General features: G+C 33.8%; 1 protein-coding gene across 12 annotated transcripts; it reads right to left on the bottom strand.

Annotated features, from left to right (window-relative positions):
- Window positions 1-197: 197 nt before the first annotated feature.
- LOC110813902 (glutamate receptor 3.1-like) lies at window positions 198-13,975 on the bottom strand. Of its 12 annotated transcripts, none has more exons than XM_088221893.1 (6): window positions 13,105-13,813; window positions 11,643-12,956; window positions 11,282-11,559; window positions 2,836-2,991; window positions 2,318-2,712; window positions 198-1,191 (listed from the first exon to the last, which is right to left on the bottom strand). In XM_088221893.1, exons 4-6 carry the CDS (start codon window positions 2,849-2,851, stop codon window positions 934-936), a joined length of 669 nt encoding a protein of 222 aa, XP_088078019.1. In that variant the 5' UTR covers window positions 2,852-2,991; window positions 11,282-11,559; window positions 11,643-12,956; window positions 13,105-13,813; the 3' UTR covers window positions 198-933. The 12 variants fall into 12 exon arrangements, 2 of the variants coding, with proteins under 2 accessions (XP_088078019.1, XP_021896874.1); XR_015821318.1 differs by having other exon boundaries at window positions 210-1,191; window positions 13,105-13,807; XR_015821320.1 differs by lacking the exon at window positions 2,836-2,991 and adding an exon at window positions 13,821-13,975 and having other exon boundaries at window positions 212-1,191; window positions 13,105-13,381.
- Between the last annotated feature and the right edge of the window lie 13,765 nt (window positions 13,976-27,740).

The following is a 27,740-nucleotide window of genomic DNA, read 5'->3' as shown; positions in this document are numbered from 1 at the left end:
CAATACGAAAAACTCATTTGGTCTTTTTTAAAATCTAATAATGCAATCCTCTTCCTGATATTTTCTATGTATAATACCACCATGACATGTGCACTTAATTGGACATTGACAACTAGGCACTGGTTTTAAGTTTGATAAATCATCTCATAAGATACTTTATTTGAGTGAAATACTTTTTTAACCGATAAAGTTTCTTACATCAAAGAAGAAATCTCATCATATTAAGTCTGAAATTCTAATCAAATCACACTGTGCAAACCTATCATGGAGATCCTTTGAGAGATCCATCCATATTATGTTGGTCTAAATGGAAATAAAAATTGGATTTTGAATACTGAAATCCAATTTTCACTTTGTCTTTAACTCCAAATACATTGCTCAGTTGAAAACTACCTTCTCTCCATATTCCATGAAATACCATCCAAAAATCTGAAACTAGGCAGAATGGGATTAGGAGAGTAACTTCTTTAACACACAACCTCATGATCTATTATAATCAATAGAAATATTATATAATTTTTTTTTCGAATACACCATTGCAATTCAGAAGAAGGGAATACTGGTGAGAGTTACACCAATAGAAGCTCATCAAACCTACCTGAGATTGATGCTACTTGGATCAAACTAGCTGCAACCAGACTGTTTTAAGGGAGTCAAGTTTCATCCTAATGCTCTATAGCAATATCAAATATGTATCTTCGTTCCCATCAAACCTACCTGAGATTGATGCTACTTGGATCAAACTAGCTGCAACCAGACTGTTTTAAGGGAGTCAAGTTTCATCCTAATCCTCTTCTTTCCCATAACCGCTTGATGACATCTCCCTGTGCTTTCTCTTTAACTTGTTTTTTGATTCATCACTTTTTTAAAACAAATGATAAAAATGCCTGGAGTCGGGCAGAACGGGAGATGCCACGTGAAGAGTCAGGTTCTTCAGGTACATGTCGGCTGAATTGTCTCAACATCATGCAAAAGTATATAAGGAGAGAGACAAAACACGCAATTCCAAAGATGAGAAATAAACCCCAGAAGCTTTAAAACAAACTGATCTAACTCAGAATCTGAGCTCTCGGAATTACAGGCCTTTTTGGACAGCCACTGGTCATGGATCCTCTGAAGATCACCATTCTCAGATAGAGTGAGAATGGCAGTTGACGTATCAACCGCTAAAGGAGAGTCTCTTGGAAAGGTCTAAAAGAAGTAAAATAAAATAGATTAATAGGCTCACAAAATCACATCCTTTGAGAAATTGTGATATGTATAAGACATAAAGTAAATTTAAAAAGAAAAAATCATGGATAAGCTTGATAAAATCTTCAACTCAAGCAATTAACATGAGTTCGATATCAATCAACTCCAAGATAATTAATGTTTGAAGAGGTTTTTCTTGTAAGGGAGACAGCAAAAGCTTCCCATTGCCCCAAAATAACCAACGTGCACATAGAAGGTCTATTTACAATAAAGTTCTGAAAGCCTTATATCTTTGAACTGAATCTTAAGTTAGCGTATGTTGGAAAATATATGTTCTTTTGCAGTTTTTGTCCTGTTCATGTTATGCAGTACTGTATAAGATCAAAGACAAGTAGTCTTTATAATTCTTACAACACTTGCATCTTACTTTTTCCAAAATTTTCACAAAATTTCAATAATTTCCAATTTGCTTTTTTTAATCAACAATTGCTAAACTTGAGAAGAACTAGAAGTTTCTCGTGACTATAACCTGGAACAACCAACACCGGTCATGCAACCAGCACCAGTTGCACAGTCTAGTTACATACTCCTTGCTGGTTGCACTGAGCAGCCACTATTGGCCACACAACTGGCAAGGTTTTGGCGGTCACATGGAAGTAAGACAACTGTGATTGTGTTTCTCTTTAATTTTTTTATATAATAATAATTTTTTAAAATAATTACGAAAGTAAGAAAGAATTCTTAAACTATTACATTATTATATTTTTAAACTAAAATATTGTTATGTTAGATCAAAGACATTATGATCTATTTGAATCACTATCCAATTTCACTCAAAAACTATGCGAACATTTAGCTTACCAGACACTATTCTACACCACCTTTCTTACCCAGCCGTACCCAAATTACCAAATGTGACCTGAGGTTATTGCTATGTATATTTGCTTCATTTTGACAGGCCAGTTTTTGAATTCTCTCTTCAAGAAAAAAAGATGCCTAAAATCATGGAAAATAGAATACCTAGAGGAACATATGAAGTCCATACAAATTGCTGGAGAATTAATTAATTATAAGAAATGTACAGATGAGAACTCTAACTTATCCAACTAAATATTGAGATACTCACAAATCCCCAACTGCTTTTAGTAAATTCTTGGCCTCTAATAGAGAAACCACAGTGATCGGATAGAAAGAGCTCCACATAAGGCTGTTCATCAACCACTGCAGCAACAGTTCCATTCTCAAGAGCAGTAGCATATTCTTCTGGTGAGCCAAGGGCAACAAGTCTTTCTTTGGGAATGTTTAGCTCCTCAGTCATATAATTTTCCGCAAAAGACCCTATCTGGAAGCCAATACGTTCAGTGCTAGTTATCAATGTGTCAATTCCTTTAATGGGTGACGAAAGCTGTTGAACTGTGAGAATATATGTCAGGCTTGCAGTATAGCTTGAGTTAATAATCAGAACCACAAAAAGCCAAATGATCAGCACGATACGACCAAGTGTGCTCACTGTATTTTCTCCTGAAAGTTTGAAGGACTCAAGAGTTGGTATTATTAGCTGAATTGGTTAGTTATTTAAAAAAAAAAAAAATTGGCTGAATTGGTTACAAGACAACGAAAATTTTCAAGTGCGAAGAAACTTACTGTGAGAGAAAAACATTGTAGAAAAGCTAAACGTGCAGGTTGACAAAGTGGAAAAGGGCAAGGGACCCCAATCAGTAATTATGATGAAAAGGAATTGTCGTTGAAAAGCAAATAACACCTTCCCCACCCCCTAAACAAAACACACGCACCTTGTCTCTGCAATAAGTTGGTGGTTTATCAAAAGGAGGCTTTTTAGTTACATATTGTTGAAGGAAATACTTAAAACTGTATTATAAGTTGGAAATACTTAACCTTTATTATCAAAAAGAGGCTTCTTGATTACATATTGTTGAAGGAAATACTTAAACCGTATTATAAGCTGGAAACAAAATGTACATGGTATTTATAGGGATCCCTATGTGAAGAAAAGGAAAAGCTATAAACTAGAAACTAACTATATAGGAGAAGACCTATTTAGGAAAAATATGCTCTAAATTCTAGCAAATATTAGAGCTTTTCTGAATTTTAAACATGATACAACAAATGTCCATCAGTTCTACCTGAGGAATGTGCTCATAATATATGGGCAATGTGGGCGTACAAGCATTGAAGAGTGAGTCTTAGACAATTCTTCCCCTTATGCCACAGTAAGGAATCATTGGTTGGGGACTCCTTGCTTCTTGGGAAAAGTCATCTCATCAAAGATAGGCTGATATTGTTGACCTTTTTGATATGTTGTCTTTGAGAAACTTGTGAATGCTGTATATCTTGTTTTAGAGGGCACCTTATTGGTGCCTCTCATAAATTGTGTCCTCTCAAAAGAAAGTGCTCAAGAGTGAGAAAGAGAGACCTGATTATATATCCATATAAAGATTTGCAATCTAGTTTTGTTGCGTGAGTTAACATGTAAAAACACGTTGACTTTTATATTTTCTCAATATTAGTAGAGAAGGAAGCAAGTACAAGTAACTTATCGCACTCACTGCGTAGGCAATATCTGCTCTTGTGTATGATAGGTACATTAATCTTCCAACAAATATCTAATATATTCTCTTATTATTGGTGTATCCTCTTTTACTAGTCCCAATTTATGATTGTCATCAATTGGAGTATTAGCTGATTTACATGTTGGCTTGTCAGTATCCCTTAATATGTCATTGATGTACTTCTACTGTGAGATGAAGATTCCTGATTTTGAGTGGTCAACTTTAATTTGAATGAAATACTTCAAATTTTCTAACTCCATGATCTCAAACTCTTCTGTGAGGTGTTGTTTGAGTCTCAATTTTTCTTTTCTAATTTGTCCCCTATTTCAGAGACATCATCAACATATATTAGGTGAATTGTACTTCTCTCTGAATCTGAGTGCTTCATAAATAGGATCTGTGGGATGAACATACTTTGACATCCCATTTGTCCCTTCCACTCCTGTAGATACTGTTTATGACCATGTACCATGAAATATGCAGATCCATGAAAAGCACCAAAACCATTTAGTCAAAATGATAAAAAAAATTTGATCTAAGATTCCCGATTTCCAATCTCCAATCCCCTTGAACACTTGGATTGAAGACACCTTTCCCAGCTAACAGAAAATCCCGATTCTCTTTCCCAACCGCAGACCATATGAACCTTCTCATGCACCCCTCCAATCTCTCAGCTGCCTCCCAGTGACCTTATAAAAGATAGGAACTAGAGTGGTATACTGAAAAGATATGCCTGAATCAGAATTACCCTACCACCTATAGTCTATGGTATATGGACTACTGAGGATTAGTTAGATAACGACTGGTATTATAAGGTATGAGATTTAGTTATGGAAGGATACTAGCGATGGAAAAAAATATTTGGGTTTCATTTCACTTATAATCTTTTGGATGGTATGAAAAGAAAAAAAAAGAAGAGCATTTGATGGGGTGGAACAGGATCTCGATAAGGTTAGAATTAGATGCTTCCATACTCTGAGTTCTTTGTTATGAGTAAACTCTTATACTCCATGGAGAATTTATGAGACCTTATTGATATATTGGTTGATATGTAAATAATCTTATATATGTGTTGGCATCTCTTTGGTGCATGTAATTAATGATACACTTTATACTTTTTATTTTTAAAAAAAGATGCATCTCCTATTTAGAGCTCATTTGTTCATAACTTGAAAACATGAAAAACCTTAGTAAGTACAAAGTGAGGATTAACCTTTATATTTCCAACTCCTGCAACAATGGTCAGGGAACCATCGGCAATAACTATTTTCTTCCTATTGGAACATGGGACATAGGTTTTAAAGTTATTTAAAGGAGTTGGTCATGTGATCTATGGCTCCCAAGTTTATAATTGAGGACAATGCAGAGGGTCTATATGAGACATTTAGCCCATGTGAAGCATTTAGTCCACATGAAGTATTTAGTCCATGTGAAATAGAAAATGTACCTGAGTTGTGCGAGTAATTCAATACCTGTGAATTTCTCTAAGGACTCAATTATAGTTCTTAATTTTTCAATCTCTAGTTTGAATTTATTAAAATCTGAAGTTGACATGTCGAAACTAGCGCCAGTGATTTCTTTTGACATGACCAAGAAAAATTAGGCAATTAAGACTGGTTCAATAGGTGAAATGTAGTGATTGTTGTGGCTGGACAACAAGGACAATGGCCACAAAGGAACCGCCGTAGCTGGTGATTGGTGATGCAGTATAACGAAGCAAGGTGTCTGAGTGGCTGGAGCAGGTAGTAGTGGCAGATTCCCAGCTGGATGTGCAATGCTGCCATAGAGAGCAGTGGCTGCTGGAGTAGAGTGGCGCAGGACTTTACAGTGCACGGTTGTGTTGCATGCAGATATAGGCTGACTTACAACTGGTGAAGGCACTAGAGATAGGTGCCTGCGGCTGTGAGGGCCTAGACAAAGTACCTAAATTTAGAGCTGTTAGAATATTATAAAATATTCCCTATATATAATAATATGATTATTTTTCTAAATATATAAACGTAATTAACAAGAAAATAATTAGAGTAATTTATATTGGTTATCATATATGAATCCATTTACATGTATATATATCGCAACTTTCATTTCAATAAAAACATAAGAATTATTCAGTATTTTTTCCCTCTTAACTCTTTACATAATATCAGAGCTAGGATTAGAGTTAGAGTTTTAGGGATCATATTATATCAGACCAAAATAAAAGTTGAACAATCCATTTCCGGTGCCGGAGGAAGTCGATCAGCGATCTTCGGCCAGTTCAGAGTGCGGCCAATACAGTGGTGTATGCAGGTGAAGCCGAGACGGAGGTTTGCGCGGTGGTTTGAGACTGTATTCATCGAGTTTGTTGGAGGGTATTTTTGTGCATTTTGCTTTCCCGTTCGAGGACAGAAGCTATCAAGGAGTTTGGCCAGCCGATTTTGTGAACGAAACCAGAAGGTCGGAGAAGAGAAAACCACCGTGAAGCAGATCACGCAACAAGTTTTTTTGGGGTTTTCCAATGTGATTCGAGGTGTTTTGGCGAGCCCCTTCTAGATTTCGGATGTCTGGTGGGGTCTGTAGTGATTTTTGGCTGAAATGAGGCATTTTGATGATTTCCGGCAACGGCGTGTGGCATCTCAATGGCGGTGTGTGAACTCCAGTGGCGGCGCGTGCGGTGACACGTGAGCTCCGGTGGTTGGAAGTGAGATTCTAATAGGATTGTTGACAGCCGTGCGTGAAGAGATACGCTATTTTATCATAATTTCTGGTATATTTGCAGTGTTTTCTGAGTATTTTTAACTGTTGAGTTTTGGATATTTTAAACGGCATATTTTTAATTCTTGAATTAAAATGAAGGATAATATAGTCTGTTATTACTGCAGTGAACAAGAGCATATAAAACGATATCGTAAGAAATCGCAGAATCTTAATTGAATGACACAAACCGCTAATATTGTTAATGCTACTATTAGCTCATCATTTGAGAGAATTGTTATGATTTTAGCTGATAAATATGCTAAATTCACTCAATATCGAAAATATTTAAATAAAGTTTTGCTTTTCCTAAATCAGAAGAAAAATATCTTATCTCCTCCTCAAACAGATGGGTGATTGATTCTATTACTACAGATTACATGACAGGTAATTCTAATATTTTTTTTAGTTTTCGATTATACAAAACATATTTTTTTGTAATTATTGCTGATGGGTTGACATATAATATTGTGAGTTCGGGAACCACAAAACTAACATCATCTATTACTCTGTCATTTGTATTAAGTTTACCTAAACTCGCCTTCAATTTGATCTCTGTAAGTAAGTTTACTAAAGATTTGAATTGATTTTTTCCTAATCACTGTGTTTTTCGAGATCTTATAACGAAACAGATTATTGATAAAGGAAATATACCAAGTAGTCTCTACATTCTTGATACTTGGGAATCTCGATTAGTTGTCTGCTCTAATATTATCTCTCCACTTGAAGCACATTGTCAATTGGGACATCCATCTCTACTTATGTTGAAGAAACTATGTCCCCAGTTTTATAATGTACCCTCACTGGATTGTGAGTCATGTCGGTTTGCAAAGTATCATCGTAATCCATCAGTTCCAATGGTCAATAGACGAGCTTATTTTGCCTTTAAATTAATTCATTTTGATGTTTCAAGTTTCTGTCCTATTCCGTTAAAAACTAAGTTTAAGTATTTCGTTACTTTTATGGATTATTTTTCTTGAATGATTTGGATATATTTTATGAAGAATCGTTCGCAAGTACTTTTTTACGTTTGTGCTTTCTGTGATGAAGTCAATACACAATTCAATATTTCAGTACATGTATTAAGGAGTGATAATGCCATAAAATATATGTCAGATTCATTTTAGAACTATATGACACAACACGAGAGTGTTGATACACCATCTCAAAATGAGGACGCTGAGAGAAAAAACGGACATTTGCTTGAGCCCTCTTGTTCGAAACACAAGTCTCTAAGCAATTCTGGGCTGATATCGTTTCTGCAGCTTGTTTTTTAATTAATCTTATGACATCTACAGTGTTTGATGGAGATGTTCCTTATAGTCTTCTTTTTCCAAACAAATCTTTATTTCTGGTGCAAGTTAAGATATTTAGTAGCACCTGTTATATTCGAGATGTGTAACTTATTATGACAAAATTGGACCCAAAAGTCTTGAAGTGTGTATTTTTGAGATATTCTCACCTCTACAAAGGATACAGGTACTACTCTCCCGATCTCAATAAGTATTTGGTATCAATTGATATGATTTTTTCAAATAATATATCGTTCTTCTCCTCATTATCCAAGTTTACAAGTCAGGAGGTGGACGACGAGTGACTCATCTGTAGTTTTACATCAGGTACCTTTACTGAACAAACAGATAAAAGTGTTCCTCTAGATGATATGCCTCCAGCTCCACTTGAGCAAGTTGATGATAGTGTTCGTGTGCCTCTGACCCAAGTAGCACTGCCAATTGTCCATGTTTATTCCAAAAAAGAACAAACTAATGATACATGTCCTACACCAGATCCTTCATCATCTGATTCTACCTCACAGGATCTTGATCTTTCTATTGGTTTCCATAAAGATAAATGTCAGTGCACCATCCTTACGCCAACTTATCTCATTGCTAATTTTATATCATATGACCATCTTTCTCTTTCGTCGAATGTTTTAATTACTTTTATGTATTCAACTTCTATACCCAACACAGTTAAGGAGACTTTGAATCACTCTGATTGGCGTAATACTATGCTTGAGGAGATAAATGCTCTTGATGATAATTACATCTGGAATCTGGTAGATTTACCCAAAGAAAAAAAGGTTGTAGAATGCAAATGAATATTTACAATCAAAGTGAATCCACATGATTCTGTGACAAGACATAAAACTCGACTAGTAGCGAACAACTATGCTCAGATTTATGGGGTGAATTATTATGATACATTTTTGCATGATTATCTTCTGTAATCACAATATCATCAATATAAATAATAAGAATTATAATACCAGCTGTTGATTGTCTATAGAAGACTGAATGATCATACTTACTCTTTTTCAATACGAACTCACATACTACCTCGCTAAACTTGTCAAACCACGCACATAATAATTAAAATACTTTTTAGGGGTTGAAATAACAAGAAATAAGGAAGAGATTCTGTTATCTTAGAGAAAGAATGTACTTAATCTACTTGCAGAAACAGGAAAGCTAGGAGCTAAGTCATGTAATACACTAATAGTACCAAATGTACATCTTACAAACCATGATGGTGATCCCCTTGATGACCCAGAGAAATACAAGCAACTAGTTGGGAAATCAAATTATCTTACTGTGACCCGTCCAAATATTATGCCCCGTCAGTATTGTTAGTTAATTTATGTTGGCACCTACAATAAAACATTGAGAGACTTTGGAACAGATTTTGTGTTATTTAAAAGGTGCCTTAGGACTTGACATAGTGTTTAAAATTTATGGTCATTCTCACATTAAATGTTTTACAAATGCTGATTGGGCTGGATTTAAGATTGATAGGAGGTCTACTACGCTTTATTGTATTTTTTGTTAGTGGGAATCTCATATTATGGAAAAATAAGAAACAAATAGTTGTATCTCACTCAAGTGTAGAGTCCGAATATAGAGTTATGCCACAGTCCACATGTGAAATCTTATGCATACATCATTTGTTAGATGAAGTGGACTTGAAGCCCACATCTCCTGCAAAACTTTGGTGCGATAATCAGGTTTTCCTTCATATTATCTCAAATTCTGTGTATCGTGAGAGAACCAAATATATCGAAATTGATTGTCACTTCATCCGAGAAAAAATTCATGAAAACTTTATATCTATTGGCTATGTAAAGACAAGAGAACAACTTGTTGATATATTCACAAAATCTTTGAATGGAACACGAATTGAGTATTTTTTGAATAAGTTGGACATGACTAATATTTATACTCCAACTTGAGGGGGAGTGTTAGAATATTATAAAATATTCCATATACATAATAATATGATTATCTTTTCAAATATATAAGCGTAATTAGGAAGAAAATAATTAAGATAATTTTTGTTGTTACCATATATGAATTTGTCTACATGTATATGTATCGCAACTTTCATTTCAATAAAAACATAATAATTATTCAGTATTTTTTTCTTTTTAACCCTTTACAGGAGCATTGAGTAGGAGAGCGGTGCTCGGCTGAATAAAGGTGGCGTGCGGGTTCTGGACAGAGTAAGGGATCAATAGTTGTGCTGTGTGGACAGAAACTGGATGCGTGGCTGGAGGAATCTGCACAGCTTATTTTAACCTTGCATTGTGACACCATGTTGAGAAAAGTTGAATGTATCATTTACCGAATATCATTACCCTATATATATATGTTTTTTATAATAGAAAATAAAACAAACAACTAATTATATATAGTGTATTTTACTCAAATGTCCTTTAACTTAATTCTCTCTTAATTACATATAATTTATTCACATTTACTTCCAGAAAAGGATTACATCCATTATGGAAATAAGCAAATTAGGTCAAAAATTTTTTGAAACAACTATTCAATTAGTTCAAACCTGTTTAGTCTTATTGGATCAAAACAAAAAAATTTCTTCTATCGAAGAGGTGTATACTTTTGTTTATTTAAGTAATACAAATAGTCTGTTTCGAGATTTATCAAGAACTGACTCAAGTAAAATATTAATGCTATATTTTCTATATTAGAAAATGGATCAAGATTGATATTCGGTAACGGGTCAAATAGCATCAATCAAGTTTATTCCATTTATTCCAAAGAAATGACTCCACAATCACTTCGCAAAAATCATAGAACTATTTTGACATTGTTGAATAGAAATAAGAAATGTCAATCTTTGATAATCATGTCATCATCTAGTTGTTTTCAAATGGGTCCATCCAATCATGTAAAATATTAGAATGTGATAAAACAATAAAAAATTACCACAGAGAATCAGAGAGTTTCGATTATCTCTGAACTTGTAAGAATATGACAACTGTGAAATAAGAGATACATGACTGATATCTCAATGTTACAGAGGAAATTGCTCAACTTATTATTTTATATCACCCCTTCACATATATGAGAGAGGCATTAAGACCCCAACAGGAAACGATAGGGACGTGCAAGTCTGAAAGGAGATTATGGACAGGCTAACATGCATGATTGAAGTTCCAATAGCAGGCAAAGAATAGCGATAATAATAATAAGAGGGCAGCACAGCGGATGAAGGTTTTAACCAACACATATGTCTCTTAAATAATATGAAATGATAGTATTGGATGACTAATTCTCCAAGAAGCTATGTAGGAAAAAGTTAAATCTATTAGTTGATATTATAAGCTATCAATTATTGTCCTAAACTAAGTGAATTTTACATTTCTTCTTATATTGATGCCTTGCCTCTAGAACTGATCCTTCAACTAGATAATTTTTTTACTCATTTGGTAATTCAAGAGAAGTGAATAAAAGATCTATTGTTCAATTAGTAAAGTATGGACTCACCACAGAATTGTGATGATTTGTTGCTTAGGAGATCCCCGGAATTCGTCGTTCATTCTGTGCTCAAGTATCCGCACAACTGCTCCAATAATAAAGAAAAAAGCCGCTGTAACTGCCCACATGGGTGCAGTCAATGGGCGCGAGAATAATCAAGCATTTGAGTTCAACTTCCTGACTCGGGCCACCACAACAAGCCCTGATTCTATATATGGCTGAGTGAAATCTACTATCTTTGTTCGATCTGTGACGATAGCAATGTCACCTATAACAGCATCAAATACCTACAAAAAAAGGCACATAAATGGTATAAATCAATTGCTCATCAGTTATCCATTGTAAATTAATATATTTTAACTTTACTCACCTCAGAAGTTAGACCATTAACAAGTTCATAATAGTTAGGATTCTTATGACCATCCCCAAATGGAATGAACTCATATGGAGCTGCATATTCAAGTAATCTTATGGCAGAAAGGAATATATCTATACAATATCCACGAATAATATTGGTACCATTGGCTCTTGAAACAAAGTCCCGATAACTAACTCGATCTGGCACTCCAATTCTTAATTGTTTTCCATTGCGTCGAAAAACCCATCCACGAGGTTTCCTTGTCACTCCTCCAGGCCATACCACACTGTACAAATGTTTGTTTGAAGTGGATCTATTAGGTGGCTTTTCATATAGCCCAGAATGAATAGACCAGTATCCAATCTGCTTATACCCAGTTTCAAGTACATTAATAATATCATATGAAGGATTAATCAGAGATCTATCTGAATTAAATTGAATTGGACCCGTAAGACCAGTCATATTAGTCTGCAAAATCTTATGAAGTAGCTCCTGCCCTCCATCAAATATGCTCAATGCAGCAAAGTTAATTGTTCCTTGTCCTAGGTTGCTTAATTTTGTGTCATTGGAGAATGAAATGGTTTGTCCTTGATCTAAAAGCAATTTTATGGCTCTTGCAATCAACCAGACAGTATCATAGGCATACAGACCATAAGGGTTGAACCCAATGGAGCCATTACTCAGCTTGCTCCACCGTTCCATAAAATATCTTTTCCTTTTTGAATCAGGTGTGTGTGGTCGAAGTGTGAGAGCTCCTTGGATAGAGCTTGCAGTGTCTGAATGAAGTGGTGAATTTGAATCTAGTGACAACCAAGTAGTAGCTATCCAAATATACCCATCCTGCAGCATTCCAAGTCTTTTGCCAATGTCAAAAATCATCAGACCTGCTTCAGAGACTGTGTTTAGAACAATAACCCGAGATTCCGTCAGTTGGATCTTAACTAACTCACTTGTGATCTGACTTTGAGTTACTGCTGGAGCAGGAGGAAGAACTGCTTTATATGAAATTTTGCAGCGTCTCTCTGCCAGCTTATCACCCAATGTGATTATGCTATTTCGGCTCTGATCATCATCATTGAAAACAGCGACAACATCAGCCCAACCATAGTAACTTACCATCTCTGCAATGGCTGTCATCTGGTATAAGATCATTTGGTGCTGTTTGAACAAAGTAAGGGTACTGGAGAGACGATAGACTCGGTTCAAGAGCTGTGAATGACAACAGAGGGACATGGAATTCATTTGCAAGATGGGAGAGGACATGAGCCATTACAGCACTCTGCGGGCCAATTATCGCTACACTATCAGTCTTCATGAACTGTAATGCTGCAATCAGTGAAAATATAAAGAGTGAGCAATATCATTTTAAATTGGACAATCAAAGGGAACAAGATAAATAAAAAGACTCAGGAATAACTAAGAAAGCAGACAAGGGAAGAGGGGCAGGGAGGAAACACTTCGAAATATTTTATACCTCCCATGATACTCCGAAATCCACTGTAATTGGAATCATTCAAGGTTATATAGCCAATTTTGTTCCACCAAGAAAACTTGGATCAGAATTTATATCATCTTGAGCAGCCTTCATGGCAATTTTTGAAACTTTTCCATTAATAGTACTGAATGAGAATATAGCTCCCACACTAACAATAGCAGGCCTCAACTTTCTGAAAATACTCCAGTAAAGAGCATGAAGGTTGAAAGAAGCGCAACCAGATTCATGGTTAGCTCTAAATAAAGTATCCGATAACCTAATTTACAAAATGAAGCAGGAAATTAATACATGATACACACAAGTCAACCCTGAAATGTAACAAAGTATCATCATCACCATCAACCTTTAAATCCACCATCGACAACAATCATCATCAACTTGCTCTCTCCCTCAATATTTTATAAAATCCTCTTTTTCACCTCATCTTTTAGATCTCCTTGTTTGTTTAGTCTCTTTTTTTCTCTCTCAACGATCCTCGAAAATGTCTTAATCAAAATATTTTTGTCGATTCCTTAATCTTTTTACTAACTCCAAAACATCTTCACCATTTTATCAAAATATTTCTAGCCCTGACCTAATAATATATAATTTTTCTATAGCTTTGAGAAAAGAGTTCAATGTCCCTTTATATAGCAAGAATTATATTACACCAAATGTTAAAATTTGGGGATTCTGATAGCCCAAGTGGGACTTACCATAAGTCAGAGAGCCCTGAATGGAACCCCTGTGTATACGATGTATGTAGAGATAGAGTTTGAAAGGAGAATATAAATGTGTTGTCTAATATGTAGATATACCCTATTTATGTACCTCATATAAGTACGTTTTTTCTTAGGAATATAGGTAAGAAGAAGGAAAAGGAGAACCTTGAATAGAGTTTCCTCAAATAGCTACTTCTCACATTTTCCTTTGTCTTTTCATCTTCTTTTCACCAAGATCTGTTTGAATTCTTATTTTCTTGGCATGAAAACTTTCTTGTTTATTCCTTACATGGTATCAAAGTAATAATAAAGAAGAAAAACTCAAACCAAACTGTAAGCTCGACTCTTGTTCAAAATCCAACGTCATTAAGTAGAAATACTCTCGATCCATCTCATCCAAATAGTTTATGCTAAATCAGAGCAAATAAAAACTTAAGAGTGTTGCTTGTACTGCAGTTACTTAATTCGAACAATTATCAAACCTGGACGAGATCGATAAAGTGGCTTTTATGAATCAAGAACAAACTAGGTTTATTAATGAGAGTTCGAAGGAACCCTTATATCCAGATAATCCACTCATGGAACATTGGTTTCAATGTAACAATATCATCATTACCTGGATACAAAAATACGTTCTTGGTTGATATCAAGTGCGACACTTTTTATGCGAATATAGCTCATGAACTTTGGATCAAGCTAGAGTAGAGACATGCATAACATAATGCCCCATAGAATTTATAAGGTACAACATGCAAAACAAACTTAATACATAATTAAGGTATTATAAGTATATACTTCTCGAAACTTAAAACTACTTAGTTATAAATATATTCCAAACTGTGTGGAGGATTAAGAGTTGTAATCGAGTATCAATAAAGAAACTAGATAATAAAATTTTTTGTGGATTTAAGTAAGTCATATAAGAGTATCAAATCATAGATACTATTGGTAAGAATCTTCCCTAATTTGAATGAAACATATTCTATTATCCAACAAGAAAAAAAATGTAAAAAATTTTATTGGATAGTTAAGCTAATAGAGTTTTAGCCATCAATGTTAGGGATTTGAACATAAATATTAGAGGATCTAGTACAAGTCGATAAAAATATCATTGTTCACATTGTAAAGTGGTAAGTCACTCGGCTGAGCGATGTTTAAAGTCAACCCAGACAAGTTAAACTATTATCATTGCAACATGCTTAGACACAAAACTTATTATAAGTTATATGGATATCCAAAATGGTATAAAATCTTTGGAAGAGTTAAGTTGTCTAGTATCAATCAAGTATCATCATATTCTTTACATCGATAAAATAATACTAAAAATTAACTAGTTAATACATAAGAGCAATATAATAGCTCATCATGTTAATGCAGAACCAATTTCAACATACTTAGTAGAATCATCTTCTGCTTCCCCCCAAGTTATTAATATGTCTAAATTTTTTGGTATACCTCCCTGCCTCTCAGATCATTTAATACAATAAAAAAATCATCCCATAATTCCTTAGATTATCGACACTAGTACCTCAAATCACATTGTATCTTCCTCATGTCTGTACACGAGAAATATAGTCGATATTTCCTCCATAGCTTTTTTACCAAATTGTGATATAGTTAATATTTCTTATATTGTGACTATGAAGAGATTTGATATATTAGTTCTTTATAACATTTTATATGTCTCATGTTTTAATTTCAGTCTCATATCAGCTGGGAATTTGGCTAAGGATGCAAGATATTGCTTTGTTTTTTTTTTTTACCACAACTTTATGTAATAAAAGAACTCTTAATTTAGAGAATTTCGAGTTAGTAAAGTGAATTATTATCTCTTTCAGTTATAGTAACACAAAATCCAATATACAGGATGTTGGCAAGCTTTATCTGCGACTGATAACCTTGAATTCAATCATGATGGTGGATTTGACCTCTGGTATTACTGTTTAGGATGTTTAGGTCAAACTTTTTAAGACATGACTCTAAAGATACTAGACATAAACTTTGTTATGTTTGTCATCTTGCCAAAGTTCATATATTTTTGTTTCCAATTTGTTAAGATAAATCTAAGCATTGTTTTGATCTTATACATTTTGATATTTGTGAATTATGCAATAAAGTATCCTATGATGGCTATCGATATTTTTTTTTCTATTATAGATGATTTTAGCTGATATACTTGGATTTATCTACTGAAGTTCGAATGAACGCTTCTTTACCTTATATAACTTTTATACCCTCATAGAAACATAATTCGGAGCCAAAATCAAAATTAGTGATAATGAGAGAGAATTTGAAATAAACGATTTTTACCTGAAAAAGAGAATCATTCACAAGTTGTATAAAAGTACTTGAGCAAAATGGGAGAGCATAAAGAAAATATCAACAGATTTTGAACATTACTCGGACATTAAAATTCTAAAGTGACATTGGTCTAAAATATCAGAGTAATTTTATCTTGTCAATAGTGTATTTGATTAATAGAATATTCTCATTTATGATTAAGCATAAAATCTCATTTGAACTTCTATTTAGGATGAAACTAAGTTACACATATCTCAAAGTTTTTTTATATTTAACATTTCCATCCACCTTAAACAACAACAGGCATAAATTCAATCCCATGTGTTTTTCTAGGTTGCCCATTCCTTGTTAAGGGATACAAATTGCTTGATGTGGAAAATAAAAAGATATTTATTTTAAGAACTATGATATTATATATATATTGTACACAAAGAACAAGTTGAAACTTGACCCAACTAGAAACAATTTATATTACTTAAAAAATTAAGTTAAAAGTATTATTTAACTATATTTATATTTCTCTTATACTTTTATTATTTTTTAAAATTAGCATTTTCTAAAATAAATTGAATGATCTTATTAAATAGCAAAATGTTCAAAAATCTTATACTAAAATGATTAATAAAAATTAATCAAATTGTAAATAAAAAATTGATGCTAAAATAAAAATAATGAGTAACCTATAATTTGAACTAAAAAACAAGAAAATTAACAAAATATATTAGTTTAGCCAATCGTTAAAGCTTTTATTATAAAATTAAGTTAAAATTAATACTTTCAATAAATATATCTATAATATGGTTTTAATTACATTTTAACTACTTTAATATATAAAAACACACACCATATTAATATTTTAGATATTCAAAAATAAAAAGATAACATCTATCTAGATGTTGAATAGCCATGATCATTATTTTTCTTAATTACTTCCTTCCTTCTAAATATAAAGGATTTTTCTGAATTTATAGTTTTATTTTCTAATTTATTATTTTGATAAATAATTACTTTTATTCATAGAAAAATAGTTTAAACTAAGAAGTATAAGCATATATTGATTCAATATATTAACAATAAAAAAATTATAAAACATATACGAGATAACAAAATAATTGAAAAGTAGAAACTAATAAAAAAAAAAAAGATAATAATCATTTACATTAAATATATTTAAAAAAAAAACTAGTGTTCAATGAATAATAAAATAGTAAAATAAAATGATTGCATGTGTAGCACATATCAAAATTGTAACATGTATGTATATTTGGGTATAAAAGAAAATATATAAAATAAGGGACTAAGAAAATACCACCGATGTAATAAATAGAGATAACTGAGTATATAAGATGCCCTTAGTTTATCAAAAAAGAATATGAAACATCTTTTAAACTTCTTTGGTTCCTTCCTTTCCAAACCATCCATAAGGCACCCAAAGGAGTAAAAGAAATAAGATTTCCTCTTATTCCATTAACATCAATACCTTATCAAGTCCATATCTCATATATCATAGTTGTACCACATTTTATAGGAAATCAATACAACATATACAGTTAAAAAGAAAAATTGATATCGTAACAAGAAGTTGATAAAGATTCTTGATGTGAATCCAGACAACAAGGGAAATTCTTACAAGAAAATTCAAATGTGCAAACCAAAAGAAGGTAAGGATATTCAAGATGGACATGGGGAGCTAGGAAATTGGATCCAAGTGTTTTCCTGACCAATCACAAGAAGCTGAGCCAATAAATTCCAAACTGTATTCAATATGCTGGCCCAAGAATGGGTGAATGAGGGACCTACATGGAAGGTCCAAGAGCGGGACCAAGATAACCCATTCGACCTTGGAGAATAGAGGGTAGCACGTGCTACACATATGAATGTACTTATCCACACGTGCAGGCATCCACTTGTGCGAGAAGGAGGTCTTACTGTAAAAGCTCGAAACTCCTATTAAGGATTTTGAGTAATTAGCATGATTCTAATAATATAGTAATATTAAAATTATCATTTCATAAAAGAATTTAAAGTTTAAAGATTACATTCCTTATATGTTAACTTAAAAATACCTAAAAAAAGACTAATAGAATATTTAGAACCTAAAACAATAAAACTACTACAAAATAATAATTAATCTCAATTCAAATCTGACGGAACGGAAAAGAATACTATCCTAACTATTCTCTCACTATTCGGGATCTGAGTTTTGATCATCTTGATATGAAATGATTAATAGGAAAGGGAGTGAGGTACACTAACTTAATAAGGATACAAAAAACTTTACTACTGACACAATAACCAAAGGGTTATAGAAAGTCATAAAACAACTGATAGAGTATATTTTTAATTAAAAATAATACTGGTGTGGTCACACTCTTCCTTTTTATGAAAACTATTTTATTACCTATTTTTTTATTAAATAATATTCATACATAACATTAAGATATATTCAGGAATATAGTAAAAATACGATTAATTCTTTAACATCTCACCCAAACTAGAGTTATTCACAATATCCATTTCTGTCATATTATTTTTATTTCTACTACTAGTATCGTTGTGGGTCCATAGAGATCTCAGCTACACGTAGATACATAAATATTTCATTTGTAAATCATTAGTCATCCACATACCCCGTCCGATAATTGGTGCTACAATTAAAGATCATCTCAATACACTATCCGGTATGAGCGTAATTAATTAACTCATAACCTCGTTCTGTATGAGACTTACCAGGCCCATATAACTGAGGACACATCCACTATAGGGTTTACCCTATGTACAAAGTCTGTACACTCTCACTCAGGATACCGGCAAGACCTTGATTTATATTCATATTTACACATGCATTTAATTATATAACTTTACACTATTCAAGAGATTAATGACATACAAAACCTGTACATCACTAAAACGAGAAACATGTGAATCATGCTCTGCCATTCATTTAAGGACCAAATCAAAATTCAACTAAAATGATGCAAGTGGAATGCACATTCCATAAATTAAACCAGCACTATTAATAAATGTTAAGATAAAACCAACAAAATAAAAAGAAGAAATGTACAGAATAAAATAATCATCACAAGATAAATGAAAATAAATAAAAAAATAGGGTGATTAAGCATATATGATCAACACATCAATTCTTAATAAACATAAGAAATAAATATAAAGACAGAATTGATAAACTGAATAGGAATAGAAAATTAAATGATAAATAAGTACAGAGAATGAAAGTAAAAATAAAATAAAAATAAAGGATAAATGTATATTAAGATTAAGAACGGGCATTATAAACTAAAACGAAAAATCAGAGTTTATTAGCTCCATTAGCAACCTAGAAGATCAGATTAAACAACATACAACATGGATTAAATTGAAATTTAATTTAAAATTTTTTAGTACTATTTAGTCCAGGCTTCGATTAAATCATTACGAAGGGAGGGATTGAGGTATTCTTACCTCAGAATCAAAGACTAGAACACTGCTTCTCTCAACTGCGATTTGCAGTGGCTCATAACTCTCGAATTTTCAAGTTTTTTGATGGAATTAAGGAAATTTGTGTTAATGTGATTCAAAAATAAGTAAAAGGCGGTGAAAAGGAGCAAGAACACTCACCAGGGTCAATTTGGGGTTCTGGCATGGAGACGCAACCGGACTCTGCCGTTTGGTTCTTCTTCTCTTATATTCCTCCCTCTTGGTTATGTTAAATCCGAAATCGGGTTTGACTTGCTAGTCTCCTCTCTCTCGATTTCTGACTTTTCTTGAATTAATCTATGTTGAAAATAGTTAAAAATGGTCGAGAATGGTAAAATAGAAAAAATGGGAGTAAATTGTGTTTACTGGTGTCAGTTTTGACTTTTTGCACTGCGACATTATCTTTTCTCCGATGCTTAAACTCTCTTCGATGCTCCTTACTGCTTCTTCTCTGTTCAACTGGTCGGCAAGGGTTTGGGAAGCTGGCTAAAGAGAGGTTTACATACCTCTCCCTATTTAGTCTTGGTCGTTCGATCGGGCTTACATGGCGCAGTGGGAGCTATTTGATCAGGACCATTTAAGGGAAATTTGGATCTTTCTCCGGTGCATGATTTGGTCCGTCTGATCAGTCAGCCCTACAAATATGAGCCGTTGATCGCGCCACTATTTGATCAATCACATGATCCATCTTGGTCGTTCTTTTAAATTCCAGTAGGAGGTGATTGGGGCAATCCATGTGCGCAGGAACGAACGCAGACCATTCAATCACCTTAGCACGTGGATTACCAGTATGGACTCTCGCGTGAAGAGTCTGCTGACGTAGCCATCACGTGGCTTGCTCTGGTTCGTCGAGTTGCTGACTCGGCCTCCATGTGACCTGCTTTTTTTAAAATTACATTTTAGCTCATACTTGTCCAATTCCTCTTCAAATAGACCCCTATTTAGTTATGAAGGGGCAATTATTTTTAAAAAAGTCCCAAATGGGTTTTCTTAGTTAATTCTCCACCTTTCTTTCTAAACTTAATTTTATTTTAATATCATTGTTATTATTATTATTGTTATTATCCTTTAATTAAATTTAAAATTATATTAAAATCATTGCCTCATAACAAAATTTAACTACTCTAATTCAGGATGTTACACTTACAACCGTGGGCCACTTGTTCATGTGAAGGAAGCACGCGAAGCGTGCGAGAAGGCCTTTCCTCTGCACTTTGCGCAACACGCTTGTGTGGAATAGCAAGCCGCACACGCATAGGGAAACTATGCACACAAGGGCTAAATTTGCATGTGCATAAGAATAGAATGCACGCATGAGATGTACGAGAGGAAACTGGCACACACATGGATGAAGACACACACGCTAACAGTGTCGTGCACCTGCAGGAGCCCTCCCACATGCCTGGAACATGCGAGCTAGAGTTGGATTCTCGTGATGACTTTTTTCTCTACTTTTTTCCATTTTTTCCATGTGTTTTTTTTATGCTAAATTTTCCAAGAAAGACTTTCCTTCAAATTGAAGTCTATATGTAGAATTATGCATATTAAAATTATGGTAGAAGGGTGAAAATTTATCTAGTTAATATTTTTGTAACGACCCAGAACTAGAAAGGAAATAATAGCGTTAGGGTATACATTTCTTACACAATAATTCAAAATACCCAATAGGGTTACAAGAATGACCCTTTTAAAAGAACAACAAAAAATCAAAGAGATAAATGGACAGTAAATAATTGAACATCCTATTTACAACCTTCTTGTGGATTGAGATCTGAATCTTGGTCCTCTTAATCTGAAATGGTTAATGAAAGAGTGAGCTACACTAGCTCAGCAAGAATATCACATTACTCACCGATACAGAAATGAAGGTTGATAAAAATCATGAAACAGCTAATGAATCTCTTAAGTAAAATCATTTATTGTATACTTACCGTAGCGAAATTTGCAAAACTGACCTATAAAGGTAATAGTTGGTAAGCCGATCAACAATTACCCAAATGACATCATGTCCTAAGGGTGGCCTGGGTAATCCTGTCACGAAATCCATTATGATGTATTCCCACTTCTACTCTGAAATTGGTAACGGCTAAAGTAGCCTGCTTAAGCATTGATACTCTGTTTTGACTTGCTGACATACTAAACCTTGGAAATAAAGTCGGCCACATCTTTTTTCATCTCGTTCCACCAAAATTGGAGTCGCATACTTTGATACATCTTAGTACTTCCGGAATTTATGACAAACTTTGAGTTATGAGTCTCAGTCATTATATACTTTTTTAGTTCACTATCACATAGAACACACACCCTGTCTTGAAATCTAAGCAACTCATCGGCAGAGACTCGAAATTCTGAATTAACTCCCTATTTTGCATCTTTTTTGAGGGCTGCTATGGTAGAATTAGCGGGTTGAGCTTCCTTTATTCTCTGAATCAACTCAGGTTGAACAGTTAGGTGAGCTAAATATGTGACTCTCTTTAGGTCCTAAAGTCGTAACTGTTGTGTGGCCCCTATTGTCCTGCAGTCTGAAACCATTATGTGAGCTAATATACCTGTACTTTTTCTGTTGAGTGCGTCGACTACCATGTTATCCTTGCCCGAGTGATACAAGATGTTGCAATCGTAATTCTTGACGAGTTCTATCCATCTTCTCTGATGAATGTTGAGATCCATTTAAGTGAATATGCATTTCAAGCTCTTATGGTCGGTATAGATCTGAAAAGTCTCCTCATAAAAGTAATGGCATCAAGTCTTCAAGGCGTATATAATCGCAGTAAGTTCTAAGTCATGGGTTGGGTAGTTTTTCTCATGACTCTTCAACTGCCTAAACCCATAAGCTATGAACTTTCCATGCTGCATCATAACACAACCCAAAGGCATCACTATAGACTCTATATCTACCTGTCCAGTCGGCAAGGCCAACACAGGTGCGGTAGTCAACTGCTTCTTTAGTTCTTAAAAACTCCTTTCACAGTTCTCATTCCACTCGAACTTGACGTTTTTTTTTGTGAGCTGAGTGAAAAGAGTAGATAGACTAGAAATTTTTTTTTACAAATATGCGGTAATAACCTGTCATTCCCAGAAAGCTACAAATCTCCTTGATCGAGGTTAATTTTTCCCAGCCGAGCATTTCTCAACTTTTTCAAGGTTCACTAATACTCTATCCCTTGATATAATATGCCCTAGGAAGGTAGTTTACTCGAGACAAAACTCACACTTGCTCAGCTTTGCATACGACGTCTTTTCTATGAGAACCTACAAAACCGGAGTCAGATGGTGAACGTGCTCCTCTCTGCTTTTTGAATAGATCAGGAAATCATCGATAAATACAACGATGAACTGATCTAGGAATATTTGAAAACCCTATTCATCAAATCCATGAAGATGGTTGGTATGGTAGTTAGTCTAAATGGCATGACTAGGAATTCATAGTGTCCGTACCTAGTCTGAAAAACTATTTTGGGAATGTCTTCTGCTTTGATCTTTATTTGATGGTAACCTTAACGCAAGGCTATTTTGGAGAAGACTTGGGCATCCTATAACTAATCAAAAAGGTCATCGATCCTGGGGATGGGGTACTTGTTCTTGATCGTGACCTTGTTTAGTCCTCTATAGTTAATGCATAACCTTAACATCCGATCCCCCTTCATTGCAAATATGACTCCGGCACCCTAAGGGGACACACAATATCAGATGAATCCACTATCCTGCAATTCATTGATATATTTTTTCTCAACTCCTCCATCTCAACACGACTCATGCAGTAAGAGGCAATCGAAATAGGGTGGATGCTAGACCGTCGGGATCTCTTGAATACAAATTTTTTTCTTAAGTTTGTATATTATAAAGAAAACAATCGAGTTAAAACGTTATATATTAAGGAATTTGTTAAGGAAGAATAATATTTGAAACTTTTATTAGCTTTTAAATAACTCTTTGTTAGGAGGCTTAAATACAATTTCTCTCGTGGAAACAATCTACGGCGGCGTGACACGTCACTAACCAGTTCCTTCTTAAAAATACTTCAGGGTTCCTGTGTCAATCTCTATCAGGTCCATCATGGATGAAACCGAGTCCCGCAGAAGAAGGGCTAGATGTTGCTGGGGAGGGACCTGGTGGCCTTGTAATGGTGTCAGATAATACGGTGGGGGCTCCGAATTATATTGTGACGGTATCGGATGATATGACGGAGGAGCAAGGTTGCCTCAAGGTGGCATTGAATCCTTTCGTTATAGGGGTGACTCATAGTTTTAAAGTGATGAAAGGTTAGATAGTTCCCTCTTCACTTTCCTGGCCCACTGAGCAGAGATAAGTCTCTTTAAAATCTCGAAAAGTCGATTGACATCCTCTCAAGGTGACCATTTTGGGTTGCCATGTTCAGTAATGGACCTCATCTATTCGTGTCTTTCGACTTATTTTTCAAAAGGAAGGGGTAAGCGATAGTTCGTATTTGGTGTTTTTAAGTTTTTGTGTAAAGAATGGTTCCAAGAAATGCAGTTCTGATACCAATTGTAATGACCCGGAACTAAAAATAAAATAAATTATAAATCGAATGCGAAAGCGAAATAATAACGTTAGGGTTTACATTCCTTACACAATAATTCAGAATACCCAATAGGGTTATGAGAATGACTCTTCTAAAAGAACAATGAAAAATCAAAGAAATAAATGAAAAGTAAACAACTGAACATCCTATTCGTAACCCTCTTGTGGATCAAGATCTGGATCTTGATCATCTTGGTATGAAATGGTTAATGAAAGAATGAATCGCACTAGCTCAGCAAGAATGTCACACTAGTCACCGATACATAATGAATGTTGGTAAAAATCATGAAACAACTAATAGAGCTCTTAATTTAAGTAAATTCATTTATCATAAGTAAAATCATTTATTGTACACTTATCGTAGTGAAATTTCCAAAACTAACCTATAGAGGCAATAACACAAACAATATTATAATCTTATATTCAATTAATCAGAATAACAACTTTTCCTTTTTATCCGCCTACTGGTATCCATGGGAGTCCATTGGGATATCCCCACTACACGTGAACCCTTATTCAACATTTACAAGTAACCAACCGTCCCCATACTCTGTCCAATATGAGCCCTAAAAATACAATCCCTTAATACCCCGTCCGGTATTAGGGTGAAACGGGCCGTCCCCATATTCCGTCCGGTATGAACACCAAAATACTAATTCTCGATACCCCGTCAAATATGAGGCAACGTTCACGGTAGAATTTCCTATGCACCCGGTCCATCCACCATCTTCCAAGATATCCAATAAGGCTACTATTCATTCATTCACTTAATCAAACAATTTTCCGTTTACATTTAATCTCCAATTTCACAATTTAACTATAAATCACGCAAAACAAGCAATACATGCATAAAAGAAACACAACTAAATCATATTACCAATTCCAGTGTATTATCATGCATTTAAAACTGTAAAATTAAACAATCAGTTAAAACATGACAAACAGTAATAAATAAGCAGTTTCAGCTCTATTAATAACCTGTAATTAGTTATCGAAGTTTTTTAAATTATGCAAAATACCGTATTATTTATAATTAGACTTCAATTACATAACAAAGAATAAGGTGAGGGATTCTAACCTGAATCGGTGTCTAAATGCTAAACTTTCAGCCGCGCCTACTGGCATTCCTCGGGTTCTCTAAATTTCATTCAGAGATTAAAACACGCTCCAAGTACTTAGAAATACCCCAAAAAATTCAAAACCAGTGTTAAAATCATTTTTCAGCCAATTTCAGAATTCTCGCACAACAGCATCGTCGCCCGTGGCGACAGCTTACCTCGGACTGGCCATTTTCGACCAATTTTGTACTCATCTCTGCAAAAAAATACGTTAAGGGGTCTCAGTTGGTCGAAAAAAGTCAAATAACATAAGCTTACTGCGGGATTTTTTGGTGCGGCGGCTCTGCCAGCTCATCTTCATGGTTTGGCATTTTTCTTCAGTCAACTTGTGAGAAACAAAATGATGAATACAATGGTGGAAAACCTGCACGAAACGGGAATCGAGAACGGCCTCATCGGATGTGATTTTTTATTTGTTCCGCAGCTACGACGCTGAGCTTTACTTGTGATTTTCGGCTCATCCATCGGTTCTTTTACTCTGATTTGGTCATGCTTATTCTTTTCTGGCGGGGGGCTGGCAGCTAGGGTTAGAGTTCAGTGTGAAGTGAGATATTTATATATGTCTTCCTTTAATATGAGTTGTCCATTGCATTTGATTTCGACCATCCGATCGCGTTTAAATAGAAAATGAATTTAAACCGTTTATCACGATTTGATCTGGACCATATGATCACGCCTGAGGAAGGAATAGATCCGGATCGTCTACACGAGCGGGAACAAATCCTGACCGTCTGATTGTGGGCACGCAGATTGCCAGCGTGGCTTCTTGCGTGGCACTGCATCAACGTGCCTTACCACACGACGTGGTCTGGTTCGTTGGAGCTGCTGACTGGACGGTCCTATGTGACACATTTTTCTTAAATTACGTTTTGACCCCTTAATTTTCAATTTTTCTTTCAAAAACACCTCCACAACCCAAATTTTCACCAATTTTTCCTAAAATTATTTTCAATTTCATCCTCCACCTATTTTTCCTAATTTTTACATTAAATAAAAATTCATAAATTAAAGAATTATATTTTATATATTAATTTTAAATTTTTGTTTTTAAAATTAATTACGGGTATTACAATTTTATTAATTTTTAAGTATTATTTTAATATAAAATTCTATCCTTAGGAATATTTTAATATTATTCTGATATTAGAATTTAAATAAAAATCTAGATCTTGGATAGAAATCAAGTATTTGTAATTATTTAAAATTATTTTATTGAAAGTCAACATAAAGGCTTCATCTTAGGCTGTAATTCACAATCAATTTCAGAGTGATAATAAAATTTCAGGTTTTGTTGTTCAAATTAACTTTTGTTAATTTGAGTTTTCTTCAAGGGAGGTTGCTTCAACCAATTTGTTAATTCGGAGAATCATGAATCAATTTATTAGGTAAGTCGTGATGTCTTTTCAATTCATTTTTATTTTTCCAATTACCTGCATAAGTTTTTAATACATTGATCGCGATTCTTGTAGGAAAGGTCCAATTTAGATAATTAAGTTTCTGCATCATAAGTATATTGGGTTCAAGGTCAAAAGTGTTTTTGATCCAGGAGCTTTCCCAATCAATTCTACTTTTTTTTTTTTTTTTACACAATTAGAATCCATGGACTAAAAAGTTATGTTTCTCTAAGGTTAGTAATGATAAGAATTCTTTATCCAAAATTGATAAGGCTAAGAAAAAGGACATGGAAGAAGATGTCAAAGAGATATTTGTCAATTTTCACGTGGATGCACCATTTTTTTCAATAAAGAAATATTATATCTTGATGTACGGAGTAAAAATTTACCATGTATAACTACCTCAGTTTGAGTTTTTATAGAACTCAATATTTTAAGTTATCTTCATTATAGAAATTAAAATAGGGTTCTCAATGATATGGGGAATTAAACAAAAAAAAAAAGGACAAAAACCTGCACGAAAACATCACTACCATACTAATTGTTACATTAGAAGTGCAATATTTTATTTAAAAGAACTCTCATTTTGATTCAAGAACAAAAATCTGTCATTGTGAAAGTTGATTATCTTTCTATAAGCCCATTCATAATGATCTTTATAAATTTTGATTTTCTAATCCAAAATGCTTAATACTAAACTTTTTCATATTACAAAGTTATTTACCACCAACATTTTATTAAAAGAGATTAAAGATTGATCTTAATTGTTCATTTTCTTTTAACTTTTAATACTAATAAATTTTGGGTTTTCTTAATTTTGCTAAAATTTTAAATGATTCTCCAAATTGCATTTTATTTTATTTTGAGTATGAAAAGAACAATTAACAATGATTTTCTTTTTGTTTCTACTTCATTAGGATCTATTATGAGTGTTTTTTAGTATGCAATAAAGTCTCTTTGGTAGTTTCTTAATTTTTTTCTTCTTTGCGTATTAATTCATTGAAATTTTTTCATTTTAAATTTTCAATAAATTATACATAAAAAATTAATAATTACTTTAGATTATAAATTGGTAAACGAAA

Source organism: Carica papaya, chromosome 6 (assembly GCF_054855325.1).
Source record: "Carica papaya isolate Zhongbai chromosome 6, ASM5485532v1, whole genome shotgun sequence".
Taxonomy (NCBI): Eukaryota; Viridiplantae; Streptophyta; class Magnoliopsida; order Brassicales; family Caricaceae; genus Carica; species Carica papaya.
This window is presented reverse-complemented; position numbering and strand designations above follow the sequence as displayed.

Bases quoted from the DNA above. Each gene is read 5' to 3' on its own strand.
- LOC110813902 (XM_022041182.2), bottom strand. From the start codon at position 12,893: ATGTCCTCTCCCATCTTGCAAATGAATTCCATGTCCCTCTGTTGTCAT. The intron at 11,560-11,642 runs GTGAGTAAAGTT...CTTTTTTTGTAG, and splicing joins TTAATGGTCTAACTTCTGAG to GTATTTGATGCTGTTATAGG.